A 24,584-nucleotide genomic window follows, 5' to 3' on the forward strand; every position below is an offset into this window, starting at 1 on the left:
CTCCAGTGTCTAACAGTAATCCCATACTTTTAGGCGAGGATATGTTCTAGGGCAAATTAAATAAGGGCAGTGAAAATGATATTGCTTTTGTGCTCCTTGAATGAATAAATATCAAAATTGCAACCAACTTCCAATGCTAGTATTTATAACCAAACATCTTTTTGGAATCTGTAGGCATTGGTATCGGGGTCAATGGGGTTGGTATAAAGATTTGAATGCTCTATATGATGGAAAGGTAAGATAACTATTAAAATATTTCAAAAGCAATGATCTTTGCGATTAGTTGGATTACTTGTATAATAAAAGCATAAAATTTGATCTTAGCCTTCCTCATGTCCTGTGGGTTCATCTTGATTTCTGGCTTTGATTTCAGCCATTTGAGACTGGTTTTAACGGTTTGTAGAAGGGAGCCTATCAACAAACCTAAAGTAGTTATTGTACACTTTTTATGCACTCATGCAACTTTGGCATGCATCAGGGTCATATACCAAAACTATTGTCATAATTACTGGTTGAGGCTACAACTCGTTAGTCATATGACAGCCTGCACGTCCATAATGGGGATTGTGCACAGTTAAAAATAAGTGTGTAAAGTAACATTTAATCTGAATTCATTTAACGTTAACATTTATTGGGGATTGAAGTATAAGAATTTAGGAGTAAAAAATAAAATGTTTTTGAGTGTTGCCTATATTTCCAGTAATCCCACCCACGTGTCACAGAGCCAACCAAACACGCCCGTTTAGCATCACGTGACGAATCCAACATGGCTTTCTGTATGCGTTGTGGAGCGGCTCAATAGCATCATGTAAATAAGATTGAGTATTGTTTATTTCGTTTTTTGACATTTGTCACCTCAGGTGAGACCCATTGGCCAGCACGAAAATAACACCAGAGGAGGACAAAAAGTATTTTCTGGAGCGCGTAGAAAATCACGTAACAGGTCAGGAAACGCGTTTTCATTTCGGCGAGCTAGCCTATTTTAGCTAACAAGATTAGCTAGCTGACTGCTCATAAGTCTGCTTTAGGCAAGTTAGCTAGTTAAGGGTTTCTGTGTTGGAAGTGAATGTTTTAAGATGCCTTGCCTTTCTTCAGGGAGATTACCCCTCTTTGATTATAATTAAAGCAATATTGTGAAACATTTGCTTGGGTGGGGTTGTTGAATAACGTTCACTATAACTACCTAGTTATGCTGCATGACTGTGTAATTTAACATACTTTGTCATTTTAACATACCAACGAATTACATGTTTTTCAAGGTTTCTGAGCTTCAGTAGTGGGGACAGGAGCTCTGCAAAGAATAAATTCTCATCTTGGTCCCCAAAACTAGTGTTCTGAATCCTAGTCCATGTGTTAAGATGATACTGTTAAACTAGTGTTCTGAATACAAGTCCATATGCTGAGGTGATGCTGTGTGTTCTAGCTTTTTTGCGCTATTGCCTTTTGCAGACAAACGCTAGGAGTGTTATCCTCTAAAAATGAAACTCAGAGTCCAACTCCAGTGCAAGAACCTTCATGAATACCTCAGGGAACTGAGTCCAGACATCCTTGACAGACTCTACAACCACCCAGCAACATGCTTGGCTGTTTACAGGTTCACATTACAGATTGTATAGATTTAATCATATCTTTCATTCTCTCTCTCTCTCTCTCTCTCTCTCTCTCTCTCTCTCTCTCTCTCTCTCTCTCTCTCTCTCTCTCGAGAGAGAGAGAGAGAGAGAGAGAGAGAGAGAGAGAGAGATTCATAATTGTAGTAAAGTACACAGAGTTTCCAGAGAAACAGAAAGTTTTAGACAGCTGATGAAGGACCTCTGTCTAAGCTGATGAAGGACCTCTGTCTAAAATGTTCTGTTTCTCTGGAAACTCTGTGTACTTTACTACAATTTTGAATATCTCTACATCTCTTACTATAGTACACTGCAGTCACTCACCTGGAATCACCTTCGGATTTCTTAAGTCATTATAACATTCATTCCATGGGGTTTCCATTTCTAAAATTCCAAGAGTGTAGATTGTTCTTTTTTTTTGAGTTTCCTAATTTCATTGCTGCCATAGCAACAATTGGTGATACAAGCAGTTATGTCATTAATGCATTGTACATTAGTATTAAAATGCCTTGCCACTAGAAATGACAAATTCTTAGTTCCAGTGACCCAAAGATGTTCAACAAACCAATCAGCAAGCCTTCTCTTGGTTTCTCCAATATAAAGCTGACTACAGCTCTTGCAAGTAGACAGTTCCCACAGTAATGCACTAGGAGTATCTATCTATATCGATATATAGATTGAGATATACATATTCAGAAGTGAAGTACGTTTTGGACAGAGGTCCTTAATCAGCTATGCAAGCAAAATGATTCTGAGTTACATTTATATTATGTTACATTTATGACATTTAGCAGAATTTGTAGTAGGTGGAACTGGTTTATATTTGAAAAAGTAGATGTTTGCATTTTCCTTGCATAGCTGATGAAGTACCTCTATCTGAAATGTTCTGTTCCTCTGGAAACTCTGTGTACTTTACTACATTTTTGAATATCTACTGTCTCTTATTACAGTATACAGCAGTAACTCACCTTCTTCAGGATCCTTTTTGGTTTTATATATGGAAAAAAAAACTAATAAAATTGTTTTTGTCTATTTGATAGAGAGCTATAAAACAGCAAAAAATAAATACACACACACACACACACACACACACACACATATATATATATATGTATATCAATTTATATCAATATATATATATATATATATATATATATATCAATTTTTTAAAATATACTCCCTTCATATATATATATATATATATATATATATATATATATATATATATATATATATATATATATATATATATATATATATATATATGAAGGGAGTATATTTTAAAAAATTGATCACTGAAGCTAAAAGTGAAACACAAGTGACTTAATAAATGCTGTGTTAAAGCCAAATTATTTAAGAGCTACAAAAATGATATTTTGTCATAAATCTTTTTGGTAATTCTTTGATCCTAATTCAAAGATTTTGTTATTTATCATTTGACATGAACCTAATATTCCTCAAATGCTTTTGCTGAAAGACACACATTTGTTTTCTGTAATTTCAGTGCAAAGACTCACTGAACTGCGGATTACGATGATCTTTCTTGCAAGATGTACTTGCCTGGAATAACTAACAGTTTTTGTGAATAGACCTGTTGTAGTGGCACCTTAATCAACCCGGCCCGTTTCATTTGCTCCAGAACAGCTTTCTTTTATTTCAATGTTTTTCTTTATTCATCATTCTTTTTGAGTTCTACCATTTGTTTTTTGAATGTGTGCCACCAAAATTTTCCACCCAGATACAAATACATCAACTTGTTTTTGCTGTGTTGATTCCCCAGTGTGTCATAAAAGTAATACAAGACATACCTGGCTTTCCTAGTGTGTCAGGCCACAAGCTTCTAGGAAATACTTTAGTGGACAAGTAGGGAATTTCAATAGCCATACAGCAGTACTAATCAATGGCTGGCAAGACCCCTGACAAAAGATAAATACTTTAAAGTGGGACTTTTCTGTTAAAAATATAACTGCCTTATGTTTAATTTTCATAACTTTTTGCTTTGTTTATTACTTTTTATTTCTTCTGTGCTGATAGTCAAAGAAATACACCAAAAGCTGTGCAGTGATGTTGGATATACCTTGTATTTTGCTTTCTTTTCTGTTCAGGGAGCTCCCAGCACTGGCCAAGAATTATGTGATGCGCATGCTGTTCTTAGATCACCCTCTGCCGCAGGCGGCGGTAGCACTGTGGGTGAAAAAGGACTGCCAGAAGTGAGTTCACGTGTCAGACCACCTCATGTACCAGTCCTTTTCATCTGTGCTGAGTCCAGCCTCTGGCTCTCTTCCAGGGATCATGACCGGTGTGTGTCCGTGCTGACTGGCCTCAGACTTTGGCACAGCCAACAGCTTCAGGGTGGTCTACAGGGCATGGTGCTAAACCCTGTGTTCAAGGACAACCTGAGGACGGCACTCCTCGGCGGGTGAGGAGGGTGGGATATGTGGCACCAACTAGGCAGTTGTTTGATATGATTAAGGGGCTAGTGTCTGCAGCTTCACCTTTTTCATTAATAACCAGATTCTCATTAGTAAAATAAGGCGCTTTAATGCAGAGTGGGCCCAAAAGCCTGTAGACCATAGACGCTCAACCGAATAACCTTGGAATGTTGTTCTTCTGTACTTTGCAATACTCTTCATCCTTCCTCCTCCTACTTACTTTTTTTTGACTGGCAGTGGGAAGACGTGGGCAGACGAGGGCAGCGGCCTTGGGCCCGATCGGCACGCACGGGACGTGGAGAGCCTGGATCGCTACGCCATGGAGCGCTGGGAGGTGATTCTGCACTTTATGGTGGGCTCACCATCCGCAGCCGTCAGCCAGGACCTGGCCCGGCTCTTGATCCAGGCCGGCCTCATGAGAAGGTACCACACTCGTCCATGGCAGCAGGATGGAATAACGGACATGCTGCGTATCCTTATCCTTAACCCCATCGTTACACAATATATCGTCTGCAAGTCACTATCGTGATATTGCTCTTTGTGCTTTGCCCTACCAACAAACCTTCTAATACATCACAGTTTTCTTGTATACTCTGAGCAGTATGAGTGGATGGATGTTTTGACAACATTCACTTGACGCAACCGATCTAAATAATTTTGTTCGGAATAATGAAGCTCGATCTTTCGCTATAGCACAGGGCATCACCAGTGAGTTTTTAACATTTGCAACATGTAACAGCATAATTGCAGTTGTAGTAGCCAATATTGGACTTCCTTCCTCCTGCTCTCCGTCTCTTGTCCTCTCAGTGAGGCTGGTGAAGCTCCATGTATCACCTCCGCTGGCTTTCAGTTTCTCCTGCTGGACACGGCTTCCCAGCTGTGGTACATCACGCTGCAGTACCTCAACACGGCGCAGGTCCAACCGCCTGAAATACTGCCTCTGTTAACACAGCAGTTCACACTGGGAAATGAAAAATTAAAGGAAAATTAAGTGCCTCTCAGTTTCTGAAGGCTGTTAAAGGAAAACTTTTGGTTCCTTTTGAGTGTTCTTGAAACTAACAGTCTCTTTCTCCCACCCTACCATCCTTAATCTGCCAGTCTAGAGGGATGGACCTCGTAGAGATTCTTTCCTTCTTGTTCCAGTTGAGTTTCTCCACTCTTGGAAGGGTTAGTGGAGAACTTTTTTTTTTTAAATTTTATTTCAGCTACATATTATCGCTGACCTTGTTAAAGAAACTAATTATCAGTATACCTGTAATCATTGCCTAAGGTCCTAATTAGGTGAAAGCCCTCCATTGTGCAGACTGCTCACATCCTTTATCCCAGAGGTAGTGCCTCAGAGGTCAGCACTGTTTCTTTATTTTGCTTGCTACAGGACTACTCTGTTGAGGGCATGAGTGAGTCTCTGTTGACGTTTCTGCAGCACCTGCGAGAGTTCGGCCTGGTTTTCCAGAGAAAGGTAAAAAATAAAAATAAAAAAAACCTTACACATTTGCGCTCACTGCACAGTGTAGAATAGATATGTTCTGATCTAATAGAAAATAGAATATAAAAGCTGTCCTGTACAACAAAAATCACTTTGTTCCTTGGCTTATGTGCACCTTCTCCCATTTTTGTAGAGGAAGTCGAGAAGATATTACCCCACGAGGCTGGCCATCACTCTGGCTGCAGGCATCACTGCCAACCCTTCGTCTTCCTCTTCCTCAGCTGTAAATGGCACACCTGGAACAGCAGACTCTGGTTTCATTGTGGTAGAAACCAACTACCGTGTGTATGCTTACACAAGTATGTGTGGCCCCTAAGAGATGACCTGTAAAACACTGATGAAAAACTGATAGTTAGTGGTGAACAGAGTGGGAAAAGTGCTCCTTGTGTTTCTGTCAGACTCCGAGCTGCAGATCGCGCTGGTTGCTCTTTTCAGCGAGATGCTGTATAGGTTTCCTAATGTAGTCGTGGCTCAGGTCACCAGGGAGTCTGTGCAGCAAGCCATTGCTAATGGCATCACTGCACAACAGGTATGAGACACTGCATTTAGTTTTATTTGCACACTTATAAAGCTCTTGTTCTTTCATTTTCATTTATACATGTTGCTGTTGATTTTGTACTTCCTTGTGTATTTTAGCTGTCATTGTTTCCTGTGTGTCATACTTTGACATTGGACATACATGATCTGCTATGTGTTTTTATGTTCTTTTGGGTTGTTTCTTGGGATCTTTAGATAATCCACTTCCTGAGGACCAGAGCACACCCAGTTATGCTGAAGCAGGTAGCTGCAGAAGTGTATTATCTACTTCTTGCATTCATTTTATCTCCTGGGGCTGATGCAAGTACGCTCACCTGCCTTTTCTACCGCAAGTCCTATACATCCATATATTTCTCATTAGTCTTCTCTCTTTGCCAGACTCCAGTGCTTCCCCCAACCATCACAGACCAGATCAGACTGTGGGAGCTTGAAAGAGATCGTCTTCAGTTTACAGAGGGTATGAATGTCTGTGGCAGACTCTTGGCCAAATTATGTGCGAAATCGACTTTACACATGCTAATCAGGCTAAAGAACAACTCTGCACCGTGCTAATTACATAAATCCAGCTGTGATCATGTTTGAAACTGGAATCATGTAAATGATAATCACTGCTTAGTGATAATAGTAATAGTAGTTATATACTCTGCTGTCAAGCGTTATGTGAAAGGAAATTAAGCTTAGAGATGGGATAAGGATGGGCATCTACATAAAATGCTTGGATACTTCAATGCATGTATATAATAGTGTAAAACATCTAAATGTGCCGCATAAGGAATTCTTTAAACAATTATAAGAAAAAAATGAGAGCGAACACTGCACAGTGTGGGATCATACACCTAGTAGAAAAACCACAGAGGAAACCATGACACAGGCAAGCTTTTAGCTAAATTGATTAAAATGAGTTAAGATAGAGTTCATTGGGTTCATGCTAATGATACAATATTAAGAGCCACCCTTAGTGGCACTGGGCCAGATACCATGAGGAAAGCAGTTTCTGCTCAGGACACAAACCTGCGTCCCCAGCATTTGAAATGCACCGTTTGCTGTTCAGCTAGTTACCATGGAGACTTGGACATTGAGGGAGCCTTCATTCAAGTTTGTGAGAGGGATACAGCTGTCGGTACATCACATTTATTATAACTGTAGCGTGATCCAAAAACACTCTGATTTTCTTCTCATCGTATCGCTGTTTAACAGCGCCGGTGATCTTCGCTGTAAGGGTTTTATGATGCTTCGTCTTTGTCGACAGCAATGACTTCATAATGGTGTGGTTTGATGTTTTGCGTCTGCACTCGGTTGACCTAAACTTTGTCAACCATTATTGACCTGGTGATATAAAATCTAAAGGTTTACACGAATGTTTGACTTCTGCTTGACCGCAGTAAAGGTAGAGACAGCATTCTAATGTCCTAACTGCTCTGCCCTGCTCATGTGGCTGTGTCATTCTTCTAACACACACCTGTCACAGGTGATGATTGATAATTACCTCACCAGCATATTAAAGAGTGGGACAAACCCTCTGGGAGTGCTAAACATAAGGACCTGATCTAGATGATGTCAGTGTAGTGTGAATCTGACATTTGGCATTTCGCAGGATTAACCCTGGCAATCTGATTTTAAACAATGTGGTTGATTTTGATTCGTTTCATCTCATGTATGTTCAGTACCCATATGAGATGTGATCTTGCTGATGCAGGATCACTGATGCTGAAATGGCAGGATGTATGACTCAGGCAATGAGAAAATCATCCTGTCCTACTTTAAGGCAATCACTGTACGATTATTTGTTTAGTTACTAAAGCAGAATGTGATAATGAACATAAAATATGACCTCAGGGCACTTCAATTTTGCAGCAGAAGCTTTGCTGACATCTTAGTTGTATGGAATAATGCAGTGATTGATGGTATCATGAGTGGATGACTTCTGCAGTCATTCTCTTCATGAAGTTATGAATGCCATGCTGAGAATCTGCAAGTCATTTGGTCAATCATGCATTGAAGATGTGGCTGCAAGGAATTTCCTGTGAGCCTTTAAATAAAGCCTGACTCTCGAAAGCCTCCAAGTAGATTGAAGTCTCTGCTAGACGTACCCCCCCCCCCCCAACACTTAAAGACACGCTGACCTTTGAATGTCAATGCCACTTAGTCATAGGTGAGCGGTAATAAGCATTCTCACTGATGAGAATACGGAGTGAGAATGCTGTTGAAAGCCTCTTCATTCTCCTCCCCCTCTACTGGTCACCTCCTCTTCTTTTCCGTCTCCTTGTTTCAGGAGTGCTGTACAACCAGTTCCTGTCACAGGCTGATTTTGAGGTGCTACGGGACCGAGCTCAGGTCAGTAACTGATTTAATCCCTTTTTTTGTTCTCTTGTGGATCCATCACTCTCCTGACAGTGCGCCCTCGGTCTCTCTACAGGGCCTAGGGGTGCTGGTGTGGCAGAACGCACCCCACAGGGTTATGGTGGTCACTCCCCACGGTCACAGCGAGGTGAAGAGGTTCTGGAAGAGACAAAAAAGTCATACATAGAATAGAGATCCTCTGTGCAGAGATCACTGCTGACAGCAGGCATGGCATCTGTCTCATGAGACATGAACAAAGTAACGGTCCATAGGCCCAGCCTTCAGAAGGAAGTGAAATGCTGTTGTATGTGCATTTAACACACTTTAATTTTCTACGAGGGGAACTGTTAATCATGAAATGTGATTTCAAGAGATGAGTTTAAGAGAAAAAAAATGTTGTTGCGCCTTTATTTATTGTGTTTGTGTGTGTATATTTTATAAGTCTATAAAAGGTAGTGAAAATTGCAAAGAAGTACACAGGGTTTCCAGCGAAACAGGACATTTCAGAATGGGTCTTTCATCAGATGTGTATAGTGCTTCTGCATTTCTAGGAAGTGAAAACAACTCAGAACAGTAGATAACGTGGGTTTCTAAATGTTCCAAGATTGTAGATCTTTTCTGTTCCTCAAGATTCTTGACTTTCTTTGCTGCCATAGCAACAACCTGCAAAGCAAACATGTACGTCATCAATGTGGTCTCCATTAGCTTTACAATGCCTTGCCATTGTAAATGAAAAGTCCTTAATTCTGATGGTCTGTGGGTGTTCAGCAAACTGATCAGCAAGCCTTCCCTTGGTTTCTCCAGTGCTGATTACATCTCTTTCAAGAAATACAACAAGACAACTGCTATAATTCATGAAGGGGAATGGCTGACGGCAATTGATCTTTTGGTGCTAGATAAAATGGCTATGTTAATAAATTTACATTTACTAAATTTGGAGCGGATGCAGTCTGCAATACTGCAGTGCTCTTCCATTGATCATTTATCTCACACTTGACAAACATCGCTTTGATGTATTCGTCTCATCTGTAGGAGGTTAGTAGAGGCTCCTTAAAAAGGCATATACTCTCTATCCTGGAGGATTTTGAAGTGTTTACATTTTGAATATTTTTAATATTAGCCACTGTTTTATATGCAGTATTATACATAAGTGAGCAGCAAAGGAAATTTAGTTGCCTTGTAGATTGTTCATAGGTCAGTGCGTCCTCACTTTGGACAGGTAAGACACCAAGATTGTTATCGAGCAAGGTCATTATCACTTCTTTGACATACACAGTTATGGACATATTTACGTCTTGTGGAAGTCTCTATTCTCACAGCATAGCTGTGAGTAAGGGATGGAGTTGACCTTGGAATGTGAGGAGTTGCATTGCAAATGAGTCTGTTTTTAATAGATGGTGGCATTTAAACTGTAACTTTCAGACTTAACTGAAACATCAAAAAAACAACCATAAACTCCATGTAGATTTCAGAGTTGGGTGAAATTTAGAGAAGTAAACATCTAAAATATTAAATATGCATGTAGCTGTACAAAAATACCATCTCTCTCTGTATGTGTATGTATATATATATTAGATAGATAGATTCGCAAGTACATTAGTTTTTGTATGCGCATGAATGAGAAGATTTTCAAGGCACTTGGTAACTGAAGTGCAGACTTGAACATGAGGGGAGGAAAATCTTTGACACACTGATTTGCTGCGACCAAAACAACTGGGGGAAGCAGGATACCGGGGGATGAGAGGGATTCTGTCATACGCAGAGCAAGGTAGCAAACGTGTCACTTAATCATTATTGTCAAAATACTGTAGTTGATGAACTCCTGATAAGCTAAATATCTTTAAACTATGAGACTGAACTTAACACTCTGGTTTGAATTTTTTTTTTCTTTTTTTTTTTGCCGTCAAGCAGCTTGCTAGCTAGCAAGCTAATGTGTACCTCGCCAATACACGAACGCTGGTGTCAGCACCCCGAACCGCAAGCTTGCCAGGTGGTACTCTGTGCAGACACGGTCTGATTTAATTCAAATTACAAATATCTAATATTTAACTCACGATGTTTTAAATGTTTTTTTCGTTTTGTTGTTTTTTTTAAATCGCGCATGTTTCCCATGCAAAACCGAATCGAACAGTCTGGTTGCCGAGGCCACGCATGGAACCGGGGAGGCTGCGTGAGAATCCCCCCGGTTCTAGAGACCCCGAGGCCGCGGACTGGCGAGAAGAGACTCGCGGCGTGGAGGCGGAGGAGAGGGACGGGACGCTGAAAACCAGGGGCGGCGGGCGTAGTGATGGCCAACGGGAAAAAGGGTGCACAGAGACCGGCACCATGGACAAGGACAGAGCTGAAGACGAGGAGGACGACCAGTACGAGGAAGAGCTGGATCCTAGAATCCAGGTAGACTTGAGCAAACCATTGTTAACGCTGCATTTGCTTTTCTGTCGTTTTTTGTTTGTTTGTTTGTTTGTTTTTGTTTATGTGGTCAAGTTGCTTGTTACAAGTAAATGTAACAAAAACAACAACAAAAAAGGCCTTAAGAATATGTAGCATTTCAAAGCGCGTTTCGGTTTCAATTTTCTTTTATAGCTGTATGCTGTCTCTCTCCTTTCTTCGTTTGCCGTAATGTAGGAAGAACTGGAACACCTGAACCAGGCCAGCGATGAGATAAACAAACTCGAGCTTCAGCTAGATGTAAGTTTTGCTTTGTATTTGACACCGGGGAGGTCATCACTACCCTGCTCATTTGATTTTACGAGCATACCGTGGTATAAATGCCTGTGTCCTCTGTATTCCCCAGATTGTGGGAAGGAAAGGGAATTGGTTTACTGCACAACAGCCAAGGAGAAATATTTTCAGAGTATCCCTCCAGTGTATAGTCCAATTGTTTCGGCGATGATTTTCTTAAAAGAGAAGGGGGCTGTGATACTTAAGTTGACCTTGCCCATAACTGGTCTTAAAATCTGAGAACTCAGTCCGACAATTATTTATGGGTACCATAAAATACATTTCTGTCTATAGGTCTGCTAGTCTGAGCTAAACTGTTCCTTGCAGAAAGCTGTTTTTTGACTTGTATGTGTATAGAAGCTGTCATTCATGTCAAAATGTAGTATGTAATGGATCTTATTGAAAAGATAACTGTTTGAATATAAATTTCATTTTTCGGTGGCATTTGGGGGATTTGTATATGTACGCTGTTTTCTTTTCTAGGTCCCTGCTCATATCATTTTTAGTCATAAAAATAAGTTATGCCAACACATTGTAGAGGCGTTCTGTGTGATGTCCATTTGATGCCAGTCAGCAATCCTGTTGCGACTTTTGCTCCGTTTCGATATAGGAGGCAAGGTCCAGCTACCGGAGGATCCTCACCGACTCTGCACGCAAGCTTAACGCTCAGGGCTCCCAGCTCGGGGCCTGCATTGAGAAAGCCAGACCTTATTATGAAGCCCGACGACTGGCCAAAGAGGTGTGTGTGTGTGAGAGAGAGAGGCAGGAACCGAGGGAGGGTGTCCTTCTCACGGCCAAGAGGATTTTGTCCTTGATGTAGAAATAATTGTCCAAATTGTGTATGTCATCCCACAACTCATGAATAATAATAATCACCTTCCATTGGATGAAAATGACTCTGCAAATGTCCCGTGCCTCATGACCATTACGGGGCAGTGCGTGTGTTCCTTAATATGATTGACCCCTTCATACACAAGATATGATTTGAAGATCACTTTTCATTTTGCGGCCAATCTCAGACGTGTAATTGCCCTAGTGCAAAATGCTCTGCAGTGGCCATCGAGTGTAATTGAAAGCAGTTGAGACAGAATTTGATTGTAAGGTTGACCTGGTCAGCCCTTCTTACAAAGAACAATAAACACACTTCGGAAGGGGTCATGTGGGCTCCAACCAGAGCTTGGACCAGTGATTACTGAGGCCTTACTGTTTTTCTCACACCACAGTACATAGATGTTTTAATCACACGTACCTGCCTCTATCATCAGATCCTCCCTAACACCTTGACAAGATGCATCAACTTAGAAATAGAACAAATTTCTGCAAGGTGGTAACATTAGACCATCACAAAGCAGTGTTTAGTATCTCTACATAGCAAGAGAATTGATACTCAGTCCAGAGAATGACGTAAGGTGTGCCGTGCCACATCTGACCAAGGCTGGCTGGGACAGGTAAGGCATGACCTCACAAAAAACGACACCCGCGCACTAACAAAAGACAGTATCATTGTTGTGACCTTAAACCCTTGTGCAACCCTGTGTGTCCAAGTGAGAGTTTTTGGTGCTGTCCAGAAAGTTCTGTTTTCCTCCACGCCATGAATTTGAATCGGTTTCCATCAGCTGGTGTCTTGTCCAAAACAGAGTTAAATGTCCTCAGTCACATCCTCTACCCAAGTTAGCCCTCTGAAATATGACCTGCTGTTTTAAGTTCCCACCATTTATTGATTGACTCGGGTTTCTTCGTCCCAACACTGCAGTTACTTCCTGTGACAATTCAGCCTTTTTCAGTAACCAAATGTTTTTTTGCTTACATCCTCGCATTGCTGTATAATCAGGTGTCAGCCACAGTCTCCTGAGCCCTTATTTGTTAACAGCTTATCCTGTTTTATCTGGGTGACTAGTTATGCATCTGCATTGGCTTCAGACTTCACATTCTGTCAGGCATCGCAGGAATTATTATTCCCCTTTATTTTTCTCTGGCTGTTGTGAGAACTTTCTTGTCATTGAAAGGTCAAGCTCAAGTGCTTCTGACAGATGTGCATATGTTTAAGAGCAGGGTGATTGATGGCTGCGTCTCTCTGTTGAGGTGTGATTGATTGCTGTACCTGCAGGCCCAACAGGAGACTCAGAAAGCGGCTCTGCGCTATGAGCGCGCTGTTTCCATGCACACGGCTGCCAGGGAGATGGTGTATGTGGCGGAGCAGGGTCTCCTGGCAGACAGAAACACTCTGGATCCCACCTGGCAGGAGATGCTCAACCACGCAACAGCCAAGGTACATTTAAGCACTGAGTAGCATATACACAAATGTACAGGCATGTAAGACGTAAGCAAGAACACTGCTGTGGAACTGCCCTCTCAGATGTTTATGTAGGCTTAAATCATGCACATAATTCCTTGTAGTTGCCTTTAGCTAGTTGTCTGGTACATCAGCCCATCTGAAACCATCTGGATCAGGTCGTGTTTTTCTGTTTTGTAGTATATTGACTACAATGCATATCCAGATGTTATGCCCTCTGGGTTATGCATTTTTAAGATTTAATCTCTCGCCACTAAGCACTACCCAGAGTAAACATTAAAAAATATAGCTTCGTGGAGCACAGCAGATCAGTTTAAATATGCTCTAGCCCAACCGACATACCAAGAGCCAACCAACATGTAACAAACCTTTGTTTTTGTTCGACTCATACCTAAAGGTGAAAGTAAACCCAAGGTCTATGAGAACTACTCACATAACTGAATAGTATGGCTTAATAACAGAGGTAAGCAATTATTGTACTGCAACTCCAGGTAATATACACAGTCAGTTAATAGTAAGTAGTCTCATTACCTGGTTTGCATGGATTCTAACAGGCCCCTTAAAAGCTTAAATGCTTTCTGTCCAGGACCAATCAGCAATAGGGTAATTAATGCATACTTGCACTTAATGATCAAGCTTAGGTATCTTTATTTGGATTACATTTAAGTGCTGGCTACTATTGCGCTCCGTAAAATTGCTATGATGTAGGAGTGGTACATTTGTAGATTTGTAAATGACACAACATACACTGGGGCCTTTTTCCGCACCCAGTTGTGAGCAATCTTTTATAACTCTGCCTTATTTAAACCATAGCCTGCTTAGCCTTCAGCAAAGACACATAAATAATGTATTCTGCTGCATGGGAATTTTCATTTCTTTCTTTTTTTGTATGAACATTGCAATAAGACAAAGGGGCACCTGTGCTGAAGGAGCATTTTGATTCTGAAACAAGCTTGCAGCTGACTGCCGATGGTCTGAGAGACGTCAGCAGCTGATTGGCCGATGTGCTTGGGCCACTGTCAGGTGAACGAGGCGGAGGAAGAGCGTCTGAGGAGCGAGAGGGAACACCAGCGGGTCACCCAGCTGTGCCAGGAAGCTGAGGCCCGTGTCCAGACCCTGCAGAAGGCTCTCAAGAGGGTCATCCTCAAGTCCAAGCCTTACTTCGAGCTCAAGGCCCAATTCAACCACATCCTGGAGGTAGAGGGCTCAGCTCATGCTGGGCTGATAGACACAGTGGTTTATAGTCCCCACTACGTTTTTCTAAACCAAAAAGGTTTAACAGTGATTTATTATTTTAGATTTAAGAAGACTGATAGATTAAAACCTTTCTCTTTTGCAATTCACATAAAACAATGTTTTATGCCAATAAGACAATCTGTCAAAAGTCATATAAATAAAATGTAATTTATATAAGATTCAATTTTATTTATTTATTTTTGTATTATACTGTGAACAACTAATTTGTTTTTGCAGAGTGTTTCTTATTTAGATGTAATAATTTGCAGGAGCACAAGTCCAAAGTCATCCAGCTTGAGGAGCGCGTGGCGAAGGTGAAGACCCGTTACTCCGTTGCCTTGCGCAACCTCGAACAAATCAGCGAGCAGATCCATGCGCAGAGGGGGCGTGTCCAAGCCGCCAGGGAGCGAAATAGAGCACGTGGCGGGCGGAGCTCCCCAGTAGGGGCAGAGGCTGAGGGCATCATACAAGCAGGGGCTTATGGTGGGGTGGGGGTGAGCCTGATGGATAACGATTGGGCAGATCAGGAAAAAACTAGGCAGTGGGTGGAGAAGCACAGGGAGTCAGGCTGGGGGCAGAGGGAAAGGGGTGAGAGGGCAGGATCTGACTCCATGTCGGTCATCAGCCTTCAGACCATTGCCTCGGACCTAGAGAAGTGCGACTCGGTGGAGCACCTGGGTGACCTGAGCGATGTTGGGAGTCTGATCGGTGAGGAGAGGGGGCCCAGAGCCGCAGAGAGTGCTCTGGAGGGAGAAGGGGCGAACGTGTCTAGGCAGGATAAAGAGAAAGAGAGGGGGCCAATGGGGGCAGACCGTCCGCAGCGAGACAGGGAGAGTTTTGTTAAGCAGCACCACCGGAGCGTCAGCTTATGAGAGGTGCGCCTCAGACCTACTCTGCTCCGCCTTGCTTGCAGCTTTCCACACCTCCCTCGCTGCTGGATTTGTGGGGATTAGGGGGCTAGGGGGAATGTTTACCAGTCCAGACGCTTCCTCAAAACTGCTTGGCTGTCTTGGCCATCTTCCCCGTGGCCATGAACGGAGACATAATAGTGGCGGGAGTGTGAAGGGTGAGTGTGAAAACCTGCACGCAAAGGCCTTCGGGGCTCCTGCGCAACTGCTGCTAACACAGATTGAAGTCATTTATAATCGGTGATAGAAGGGTGGAGAGACAGTGATGTAAAGAGAACAAAACCTGCGTGGAGTTGTTTTGAGTTTAGGATTCTACACCTTGCTATTGTAACACTGCAGAGCAGAGGGGGGATCTGATACTCTTCTAAATATTAATGAATAACTTAGGAAGAACAGGGAAATTTCAGTGTATCCTCTGGGAATTGTATTTCCTGTGCTCTGATCCTCTCACACTCTTTATCTCTTAAATCTGTCACTGGGAGAGAGACAGAAGGGAGTGGGAGAGTTATGGAGAGAAAAGATTGGAGTGCAAATACAGTCTTAACGGACAGGCTGAAAATAGATCCCAGTGCACATCGTGGATCTGGGGGGATAAAAATAGTATCAGCTGCACTGACCATTTTCTCTGTGCTGTACCTCAAAGGCTCGTGTATGGGAGAGAGTGAGAGAGGAAGTGCTCAGTGCTTTATCTTTTCCGTCTACATGTTTTAATTCTGATGCTCTTTCATGCTTATACATTAATACCTTCACTTCTCACTGGGGTCAGTTTCCCTGGTTAGTACCTTTACATGTAAATAATGGAACGATGTACTTCTGGTGTGTAATTTGTTCGCTTCTGCCCATTGTCATGTTTTGCAACTTGATTTATGACTTTGGGGGGAAAGGTGGGTGTGTGCTTTTTTTTTTTTTTTTTTTTTTTTTTTGTATTTTGAGTGCCTTTGTTATGTATGTGTGTGACGTTGCTAAATAAGCGTGAAGTTTGGTATCATCAGCATATTATCTGGAGGTGCAGTCTTTGTGTGTAAAGATTGTCATGGCATTCATCAGCTCCCTGAGTAACATCTACTCCCACAGTTAGTCTTTGTTTATTTGATTCAGTCTATTTGAGCCACATGGACGTATTACACTTGATTGCTGGATATTTTTAAGTAATGTCTTCTCATTTGTGTATGATAAATACATGTTTACAGGTATGGTTTTGGAATGGAATAATTGCATGACTGGCAAAAGCAGAGTGCCGTGGACATGAGGAGGTATATGGTAATGTCTGTAATGGAGTTGAATGGTTTGAGGTGGTGGTGGGGGTAGCTGATTGTTCCTAGTCCTCCAGTCCTTTGATTTTTGGCCCTCTGCACTGTGTTAAAGGTCCTTTTCTTCTAAGAATAGCTAACTTACCTGCACCTGTACCTGTTGTTCTCTTTTAATTTACATACGGTAGAGTATAAATGCCCTGGTCAGATAAAGTCCTGCAGTACTGATCAAGCTCTCTGTATATATGAAGTTTGTCCAGTTGAAGTGTGATATAGGTAAATAATATTTATCATATTAATGTATTAATTATGTAAATGTTAATTTATTGGACAGTTGAGGACATTAAAACTTGAATATAATGTCTATCCTTGTCTTCTCTTTTTGCTGTTAACATTTTCTAAGGTTCATACCCTCAAACAATATTTTTTCTGGCATGTTTCAAACATTCCTTTTTATATTTACAAGCTTATTTGTCTTGTCTTGTCTCACTCTTTATTAAAACTACATGACCAATGTTATAGACATTTGCTTTAAGTGAGACTTAAGCGCATAACCTCCTGCATCCTAACCTAATCCTCTGACCTAAGAGGGACTGACCTACAGGCATTGCTGCTTCTACGGCACAATGTAGTGGCTCTTGGAGTCTTTTCAGTATATTTTTGAGTCCTCCACTGCTGCCAGTTCAAAGCAGGCCATCACAGTCCCTTCACTGCTGTTGATGCACCTCAAATGGGAAGAAAAGCGGGGAGGTATAAGGTTTCCTTGTGCTTTTAATGTCTGGTTTGAATGTATGAGAGGGCATGGAGCGTACTGGGGGGAACTAAGCTGCCAGAGATTGATCAGATAACACTCCAGAGAGGAGAACTTGCCGTTAATGAAAAGGGAAAAGTAGAAGAATATCCTCCATGTCCAGGCTTTAGTTATACAATGGTAGCACAGAGATAGACGTGCACCCCGAGACTGGCCGCAGGGAGATGAGGCAGAGAGTGCGGAGTTGAGGAAAGGGATGGAAGTGGCTAATCATTGTAATGGTGGAAGGGAGCAAAACCGTAGACATGCCGTGTGAGGGTAGGAAATTGGCACCAGAATATGATTTCTGTTGGGTAGAAGAGAGCGAAGATGTGACATTGCAGTGTGGGACTTTGTGGAAGCGTGAAGATGGCATTGGGGCATTTGCTCACTTCGTGGAAGAGATCAAACGTGATGAGAAAGCAGGTCGAGTGGTGCGCGGACTCCGCTGGATATTGCTGGATTCAGCAGCTACTCCTTTTAGGTGGCCATTATGTGGAGGTTTCTGTTTTCAGGCTATCGTTGTGTGGAATTTTTTTTCTTTTAGGTGGTTGCTATGAGGTAATTGCATACCAAGGATTTTATCACTGACTGCTGTGTAATGTTGAGGTCTGCAGAGGAGGGTGGCAAAGGTGTCAAAACCAAAGAAGTCTTTACTTCTAGATTTCGATGCTTGATACAAAACTAAGATATGTGCTTATATGATTTTTTTTTCTGTTTGTAATAGTTTTTTTGCCAGTGTGTTGATATTACAGTGTGTTGTCTGACATCTCTGTTTTTTTTCCCTTTTAGTATTTACTTGATCAGTGTTTGAACGATCTTGAAAGCGAATGATAAAAAGCTTTGTTGAGGATTGAGGAGAAGGAATGCGTGAGCAGAGTGAGATAAATCTGAGAAGTTAGAAATAGAGACGGAGAGGGAGGATACTGAAATGGGCAGACAGAGATAAGTCATCTGCTCTGAGTGATATTTGGCTTGACGGAAAGTCTTGGAAGGGATCCACTGGGATCTGTAGAATCTGACTCACTCAGGGGAGCATCTGAAAGTTTGTCATGTCTCATTGGTTATAGGTCAGCAGTACAAGGAAGACTTTCTACAGCTTGAAGAACTACTTGGATTACTTTTTAGTTCTATTCAGTAAACAAATACAATGTGTACATTAGGACAGGAATGTCATATTTGTTACATTAGTATGCAGTAGGACTGATTCATGTATATAGTTAGATTTTGCATATCCCCATGTCCTAAACACATTAGGTGATGTTTTTGTATGTGGCCTAAGCCTAGTCTTTGCTAAATTACTATGCCAGTAAGACAGTTTGCTAAATTACTAAGACCAGCCTTAGTTTGTGGCATGGAACCTGTGTTTGGTGATGTAGAGAAGATTTAAGGTCCTTTGTTGGTGTGCTGTTGAGAAAATCTTGTGTGAATGAGATGGTCTGTACAGTTATACCTCTGATTGCATATTGCTCCTTTCTGAAGGTTAAATGTCAGTTAAAATTGGGCTATTTAGGCCCACCATTGGTGGATTTTTGTAGTGGTGTTGCATTGTCATAACCATTATACATAAGACTGTCACAGCTGTTAAAGGCATTTTTACAGTGATTTTCCTTCATTTGATTTTATTTGACCTCTGTGTAAGTGGTAATCTATGAGTTCATAGAATCAGGTGTCTCATCTGTGGAAGTATGAATGTCTAACAAGTTTCACTGGCCAAGTGTACTTGTCCCTAAAATTCCATGTCCTCTTGATTTATTTTAGGGTCCACAAGCACCATTCTTAACAATCCACTTTTAAGGACAGAAAACGGATGCAGGACATAAATGCTATTCAAGTGAATCAACTGAAATGAAACCCAGTTTACTGGCATTTTATACTCCTTGGCCATAGCTATGTCTAAACAAAGGTTTTGTAATTGAGGGAAATGTGCCATAGAGATTTCCTGGTTTTTAGGTTTTGAACCCTAGTGCATAGAGCATCTTCTATATGTATGAAGGTTTCCCATTTATGAGCACCCTCTGTGCTGAGATATTTCTGAAGACTTTAATACTTTAATTGTATTTGCTATTTGATATATAGTTTTACCATTATTGGTACTATATCTCAATCTGTCTTACTACTCCTCAAAAGGACAACACAGGGCAGGAAGCCTTTTCCTTCAGTCCTTCAGTGGTGCAGTAGTGGTAGTTTATAGGCCATACCCTTTGTACATTATGATCTTACTAATTTGGGGCCATTGGCAGGTGATTCGGGTCAGGAGAGCTGTAATTTGGGATTATCACAACCAGGAAATTGTGGCAGACAGGTGTGATGAGGAGTTGCTGTGGCTCCACAGCTCGGGCAGCTGGAGGAGCAGCGGACGTGGGTATGACTCAGCTTTGCAGATCTGAATATGGGAGTGAGTCTCTACCTTATTGGGTCAGCTCACTTGCCCCGGAGTGAAGACGTGCCTGCCTTGTTGGGAACCCCTGTAATTCATTATCCTCACCTGTCAAGTAATGGCTGCATAGGATTAAAGGGTTGAACTACAAGAGCTCTCTATATTTGTAGGAAGCCCTTGGAGAAGGGGGAGAAATGCCAAACTGTGGTGGCGGCAGTACTGATGTAGCTGTGAAAAATGTCCTGTCATAACCAGCAGAAGCACACAGTATGTGTTCCATCTGTGCAAATCACTGCCATAGGGAGGACGTATGGAAGCAGTTGGTTGTTCCGAGCTTCTCAAGTTAAAGCCCTAACACGTGGCTCTGATACGGATCAGAATAGCATAGAAAATATATTTTATCTACCATTTCACGGTAATCATTTAGAAGCCTTCTTCCCCCTGGGGCAAAACTGGTTTCATTAGGCACAAGAAATGGTGAAACTGTGACCTTTGTCTTTTTAATCTTTGGTTTTGTTTAGGTTGCATGCAAATAAATAAATGGTGGCTTCACAAACATGTCGAATATGCTCTCACTTTAGACTAATAGCATCATGGGTTTTGTAATTCACAGGTTGGGTATAAATGTGTCTAGAATATAAAGCAAATGTATCAGTCAAGGGACCTAGAAAAGACTCATTTTAACACATGCTTTGACATGATAAAGCATGTAGCCCTTTAACACGATGGTGATGCATCCAGTAGAACAGTCCTTCAATGCAAACTGCAGCCCTTGATGGAGCTTGAAATATTTTTGTGTACTTACTGATTATTATTATTATTATTATTATTATTATTATAGCATGGGCGTCACTAAAAATATACAAATAGGCTAGCCTCCCCAGGAGAACTATCCATTAACACATTGTTTAAAAGTCGTTTTTAGTTTGCTTTTTAACTGACGTTACATTAGCTTTTGTTCATCACTCATCGGTGTCAGTTTCATTTCGGTCAATTGTAACAGGCATTCAGATTACGTGATTTCTTTACTTGCATGCTGAATGTACACAGTTTTCTGGCAGAGACGCTCTGTCTCTCACATAGCGCAACACTGCTAAGCAGTGCAGAGTGATAGTCAACAGTGTCACAGATCGCCCAAACATTTAAATCTCTCATACTCAGATTGACAAGTTTCAATACACCTCCCAGGTTTTAGCGCCGCTATATCTCAGTAATTTGGAGACACGACGCCACGGTTGAATAGGGTAGCTTGAACAAGAACTGCTGACGATTTAAACGAATAATGCACGTTTATTTGGTGGGACTAAAGACAGTTCAAAGGGCATTGTAGTCTACAGGCAAAACGACGCCCATGTTGTTAAGAATGTATTGTAATTCCTAGGAGTGTGACTTACTCTTAAATATTGTATGTGTACGTGGAACACTTCAGAACAACAGAGAGGAAGAAACAGGTTACTGTAAATGCAATGTGAAATCAAGACAGAAGCATAACTTCAGTAACAAACAGCATGTTGACTGAAAAGGGTGGACTGCCGACTGGTATGGGAAGGAAATGAGTCACGATTGGCTTTTTAGTTAATAGTTATAGACCAGTAATAATTACCTACAGTGTGGTACTGCTCAGCTTGTGTAAATGCATGTTCCCCAGAGTGAAGAGACAAAACTCAAGTTTATGTAAATGGTCTTGCGCCACAGTATGCCTTTTATATGTTCAAGGGACCTCCGAGGGGGGAGGGGGATTGGGGCATTTCCCCCAGAACGAAATGAAATATTCTGACCGACTGCACTGCGCCGCACTGCCTGTGCTGAACAGGTTTTTGTTCAAGACAGAGACTCCACATGGAAGAGCGTTTTCCGTGCTGCATCCAGTTGATATCACACTTCTGAATGATTGCATTGCATATTAATAACCCGTCGCTGATTTCTGAAAACCTGAATTTAATTTCAGTACAGTGCTCATATGCGTGGTGGCCGACTGTATTTCACAATGGCTGTTTCTACTCCTGTAGTTCGTAGGCCGCTCCACACGCCTACAAATCTTTATTAGAAATGTCAAATAAAGTGACTGCATTTTTTAAAAATAAATCCCGCCTGATTTGAGACTGCTGATGAACCGGCTGTTGGACAGTGTGACTGACGGAGTCTGTAATCGAACATTTCCATGCCGTCTCAGCAGCACTTCACGAATGTTTGGCTCGTTGAAAACTCACATATCCTTTTTAGCTTTCATGACTCAACCTTCCTTCCGCTGCCAAGCACGCAGCCACAGGATTTTAGAGATGCGCGCTCACCGTGGACCGCTTTTATACCCAGCAAGACAAAAAATGAATAATAAACCGCCTAATCCAATCAGCGACAAAAGAGGTCCAATACAAAAGAAGTCTTCTAATAAAATCGCACATAGAAACCTCACTAACACCAAGCCGACACGGAATAAGTAGGCTATATTGTGTTCATACAATGACTACATACATCAAACTGACACTACAGAAGGGGAGAGAGAGCTGGAGTCGAAGAGCTTTCATTGGTTAGTCTCCGTAAGCCATCAAGTTGGCGAAGGGGAGGAGGTCTGCTCTATTTATCTAGGATGTAAACGCACCATCTGTCTTTCCGTCAGCCAATGAGCGCTCTAATTCTCCACTATTCCTACCAGCCTTGTCTTCATGTAGTGTGTGCCGTACGGGCTTCCGAGAGCGCGGACTGCAGAAGCGAGGGGGGAAAGAGGATCGGTGAGTCTCTCTCTCTCTCTCTCTCTCTCTCTCTCTCTCTCTCTCTCTCTCTCTCTCTCTCTCTCTCTCTCTCTCTCTCTCTCTCTCTCTCTCTCTCTCTCTCTCTCTCTCTCTCTCTCTCTCTCTCTCTCTCTCTCTCTCTCTCTCTCTCTCTCTCTCTCTCTGACGTCGTGAGCGAGAGAGGAACTGAGTGGAGAAGCAGAGAGAGAGAGAGAGAGAGAGGGGGAGCGAGCCAGGTACCGTGATCTCTCGTCGTCGTCCCTGTGTAGCTATGGTGTGGGTTTTTTTTTCTATTCGCCTTTTTCACCGGATTAACGTTACATTAGATTTGTATCATTGCTGGCAGGCGCTCGCTTATCTTGTTTAACATATTTAGATTCAGTTCTCTACACAAAGCACACTTTTACTGATCTGAAATTTGCTGTCGACATTTGTAGGGGTTTTTTTCTCCTGCAAGTCTTAGGCGGCGAAAACATGGCAATTTACACTGGCGTCTAGTATTTGTGAGTATCTCACTACCAAAGGGTGCTCGTTTGTGATTTGTGTTTGCGTGTAATCGCTCTGTGAGCTTCTTTTTTTTGCGCTCGCGTTATCGTATTTGTTGTCAATTGTCATGTGTTTAAATCAAGCAATACGTTTATCGAAACGCAGCTGAATAAAAATCGCAACTTATATGTTGTGAAACATTTGACTGTTAATAATCTCTCTGAAGATTTTACAGCAATCATCGTGCAAGGTAAATCTTAGCATCTCGAGCCGCAACATTTTCTCGCGCAATATTAATTGTATAACAAGCAATTTTACGCACGGTGCCAAATTTGGCCTACTGTGAAGTTTATTTCCAAGTCGTTCAGTGCCAGGGCAAGAAACATTTGCTTGGGCATTTTTTTTCGGCGATCACACGAGCTAATACAAGCAAAAGGCTTGTATCTCGTGCATAGATACTGGATACAGCAGCATCTCTCCGGGATCATCTTCACGTATCAACCGAAAAAAGACACCGATCACCAAAGTAAGTGGTTATATATTTTTTTGCATTCATAAGTGAATTACGCTGTGTGGGTTTGGGAGGGTGTCATACTTCTTTTGTAGTATGAATGGTTGGATTTTGTATTCGCCTGGACTGCAGTGATCTCTTTGTAAGCTGTCCCGTAGGTTTTCGCTGTGATTTTCTTTCTATGTCTTTACAGTAACGCGGTAACAGTAACCCAGACTAAATACCATCTCTAAGCACAGTCCAGATTCCTTGCTGACATTACTTTGATCTACCTGCAGGGTGACTGTTATAGAAATCGACTGGGGCTGTGTTATGACGAGCTGAAGTGAAACACTGTATGATTTTGACTGTAATGAAATTCTAAGTTTGCAGTGTACACCGTCAACATTTGCGTTTCAAAATGTAGAATCGCAGCGTGTTTAGAATTTCGCAAACACCTTATAAGAAAACAGAACACTCAGCTCTACACCTGTAGCTTGTCTTGATTTTGTATGTGGGTCCGCGGATTTGTTTGATGTATCCGACGGTGTCTGTCTGTGGTACTGAAACTGGCAGCATTGGAAACTTGAGCAAGAAAAAGTACGCGTACCAACTGTCGGTTACATAGTCCTGTAAAATGTGTATGTGAATGTGAAGGTGTGTGTCCCAGAAATGCATACTTGATGTTTGTTCGTATAGAACATGCAAATCTGTGATTTTGTGTTTTGTTTTTTTTTGTTTTTCTTGAAAGAGTTACTTTTGTATGCATGGATGTCAGACAACGTAACATTTGTTTAGCTATGTACACGTACCATGTTTGATGTTGGTGACGTATACATTTTCATGGATGCAAGGTAGTTCTGTCAAAATTGTCTGTTGTGTTTTCTCAACTGCCGTTG

General features: G+C 41.7%; 3 protein-coding genes across 8 annotated transcripts in view; all 3 read left to right on the top strand.

Moving 5' to 3' along the window:
- Positions 1–736: 736 nt before the first annotated feature.
- On the top strand, positions 737–8,812 carry gtf2h4 (general transcription factor IIH, polypeptide 4). The gene is made up of 14 exons (XM_035529452.2): positions 737–943; positions 1,450–1,594; positions 3,713–3,817; positions 3,895–4,026; positions 4,277–4,462; positions 4,847–4,955; positions 5,138–5,206; positions 5,415–5,498; positions 5,659–5,824; positions 5,924–6,054; positions 6,258–6,305; positions 6,441–6,519; positions 8,335–8,396; positions 8,479–8,812. The coding sequence occupies exons 2-14, from the start codon at positions 1,479–1,481 to the stop codon at positions 8,587–8,589; spliced, it is 1,398 nt and encodes a 465-aa protein (XP_035385345.1). The 5' UTR covers positions 737–943; positions 1,450–1,478; the 3' UTR covers positions 8,590–8,812.
- Positions 8,813–8,962: 150 nt separating this feature from the next.
- On the top strand, positions 8,963–17,174 carry sh3bp5lb (SH3-binding domain protein 5-like, b). The gene is made up of 8 exons (XM_027019752.3): positions 8,963–10,170; positions 10,314–10,392; positions 10,534–10,796; positions 11,028–11,090; positions 11,734–11,862; positions 13,231–13,392; positions 14,440–14,613; positions 14,922–17,174. The coding sequence occupies exons 3-8, from the start codon at positions 10,554–10,556 to the stop codon at positions 15,522–15,524; spliced, it is 1,374 nt and encodes a 457-aa protein (XP_026875553.3). The 5' UTR covers positions 8,963–10,170; positions 10,314–10,392; positions 10,534–10,553; the 3' UTR covers positions 15,525–17,174.
- Positions 17,175–21,013: 3,839 nt separating this feature from the next.
- The window catches only part of gabbr1b (gamma-aminobutyric acid (GABA) B receptor, 1b), a 69,265-nt gene continuing 65,694 nt past the window's right edge, over positions 21,014–24,584 (top strand). For 3 of the 6 annotated variants that reach the window (XM_081703615.1, XM_081703627.1, XM_081703625.1), the window contains exon 1: positions 21,014–22,709. In XM_081703615.1, the coding sequence (XP_081559741.1) occupies positions 22,601–22,709 (109 nt within the window). In that variant the 5' untranslated portion in view covers positions 21,014–22,600. The remainder of the gene's footprint in view (positions 22,710–24,584) is intronic. The other 3 variants (XM_081703620.1, XM_081703632.1, XM_081703638.1) reach the window with 2 other exon arrangements.

Source organism: Electrophorus electricus, chromosome 2, assembly GCF_041902795.1.
Source record: "Electrophorus electricus isolate QZ-2024a chromosome 2, ASM4190279v1, whole genome shotgun sequence".
Classification (NCBI taxonomy): Eukaryota; Metazoa; Chordata; class Actinopteri; order Gymnotiformes; family Gymnotidae; genus Electrophorus; species Electrophorus electricus.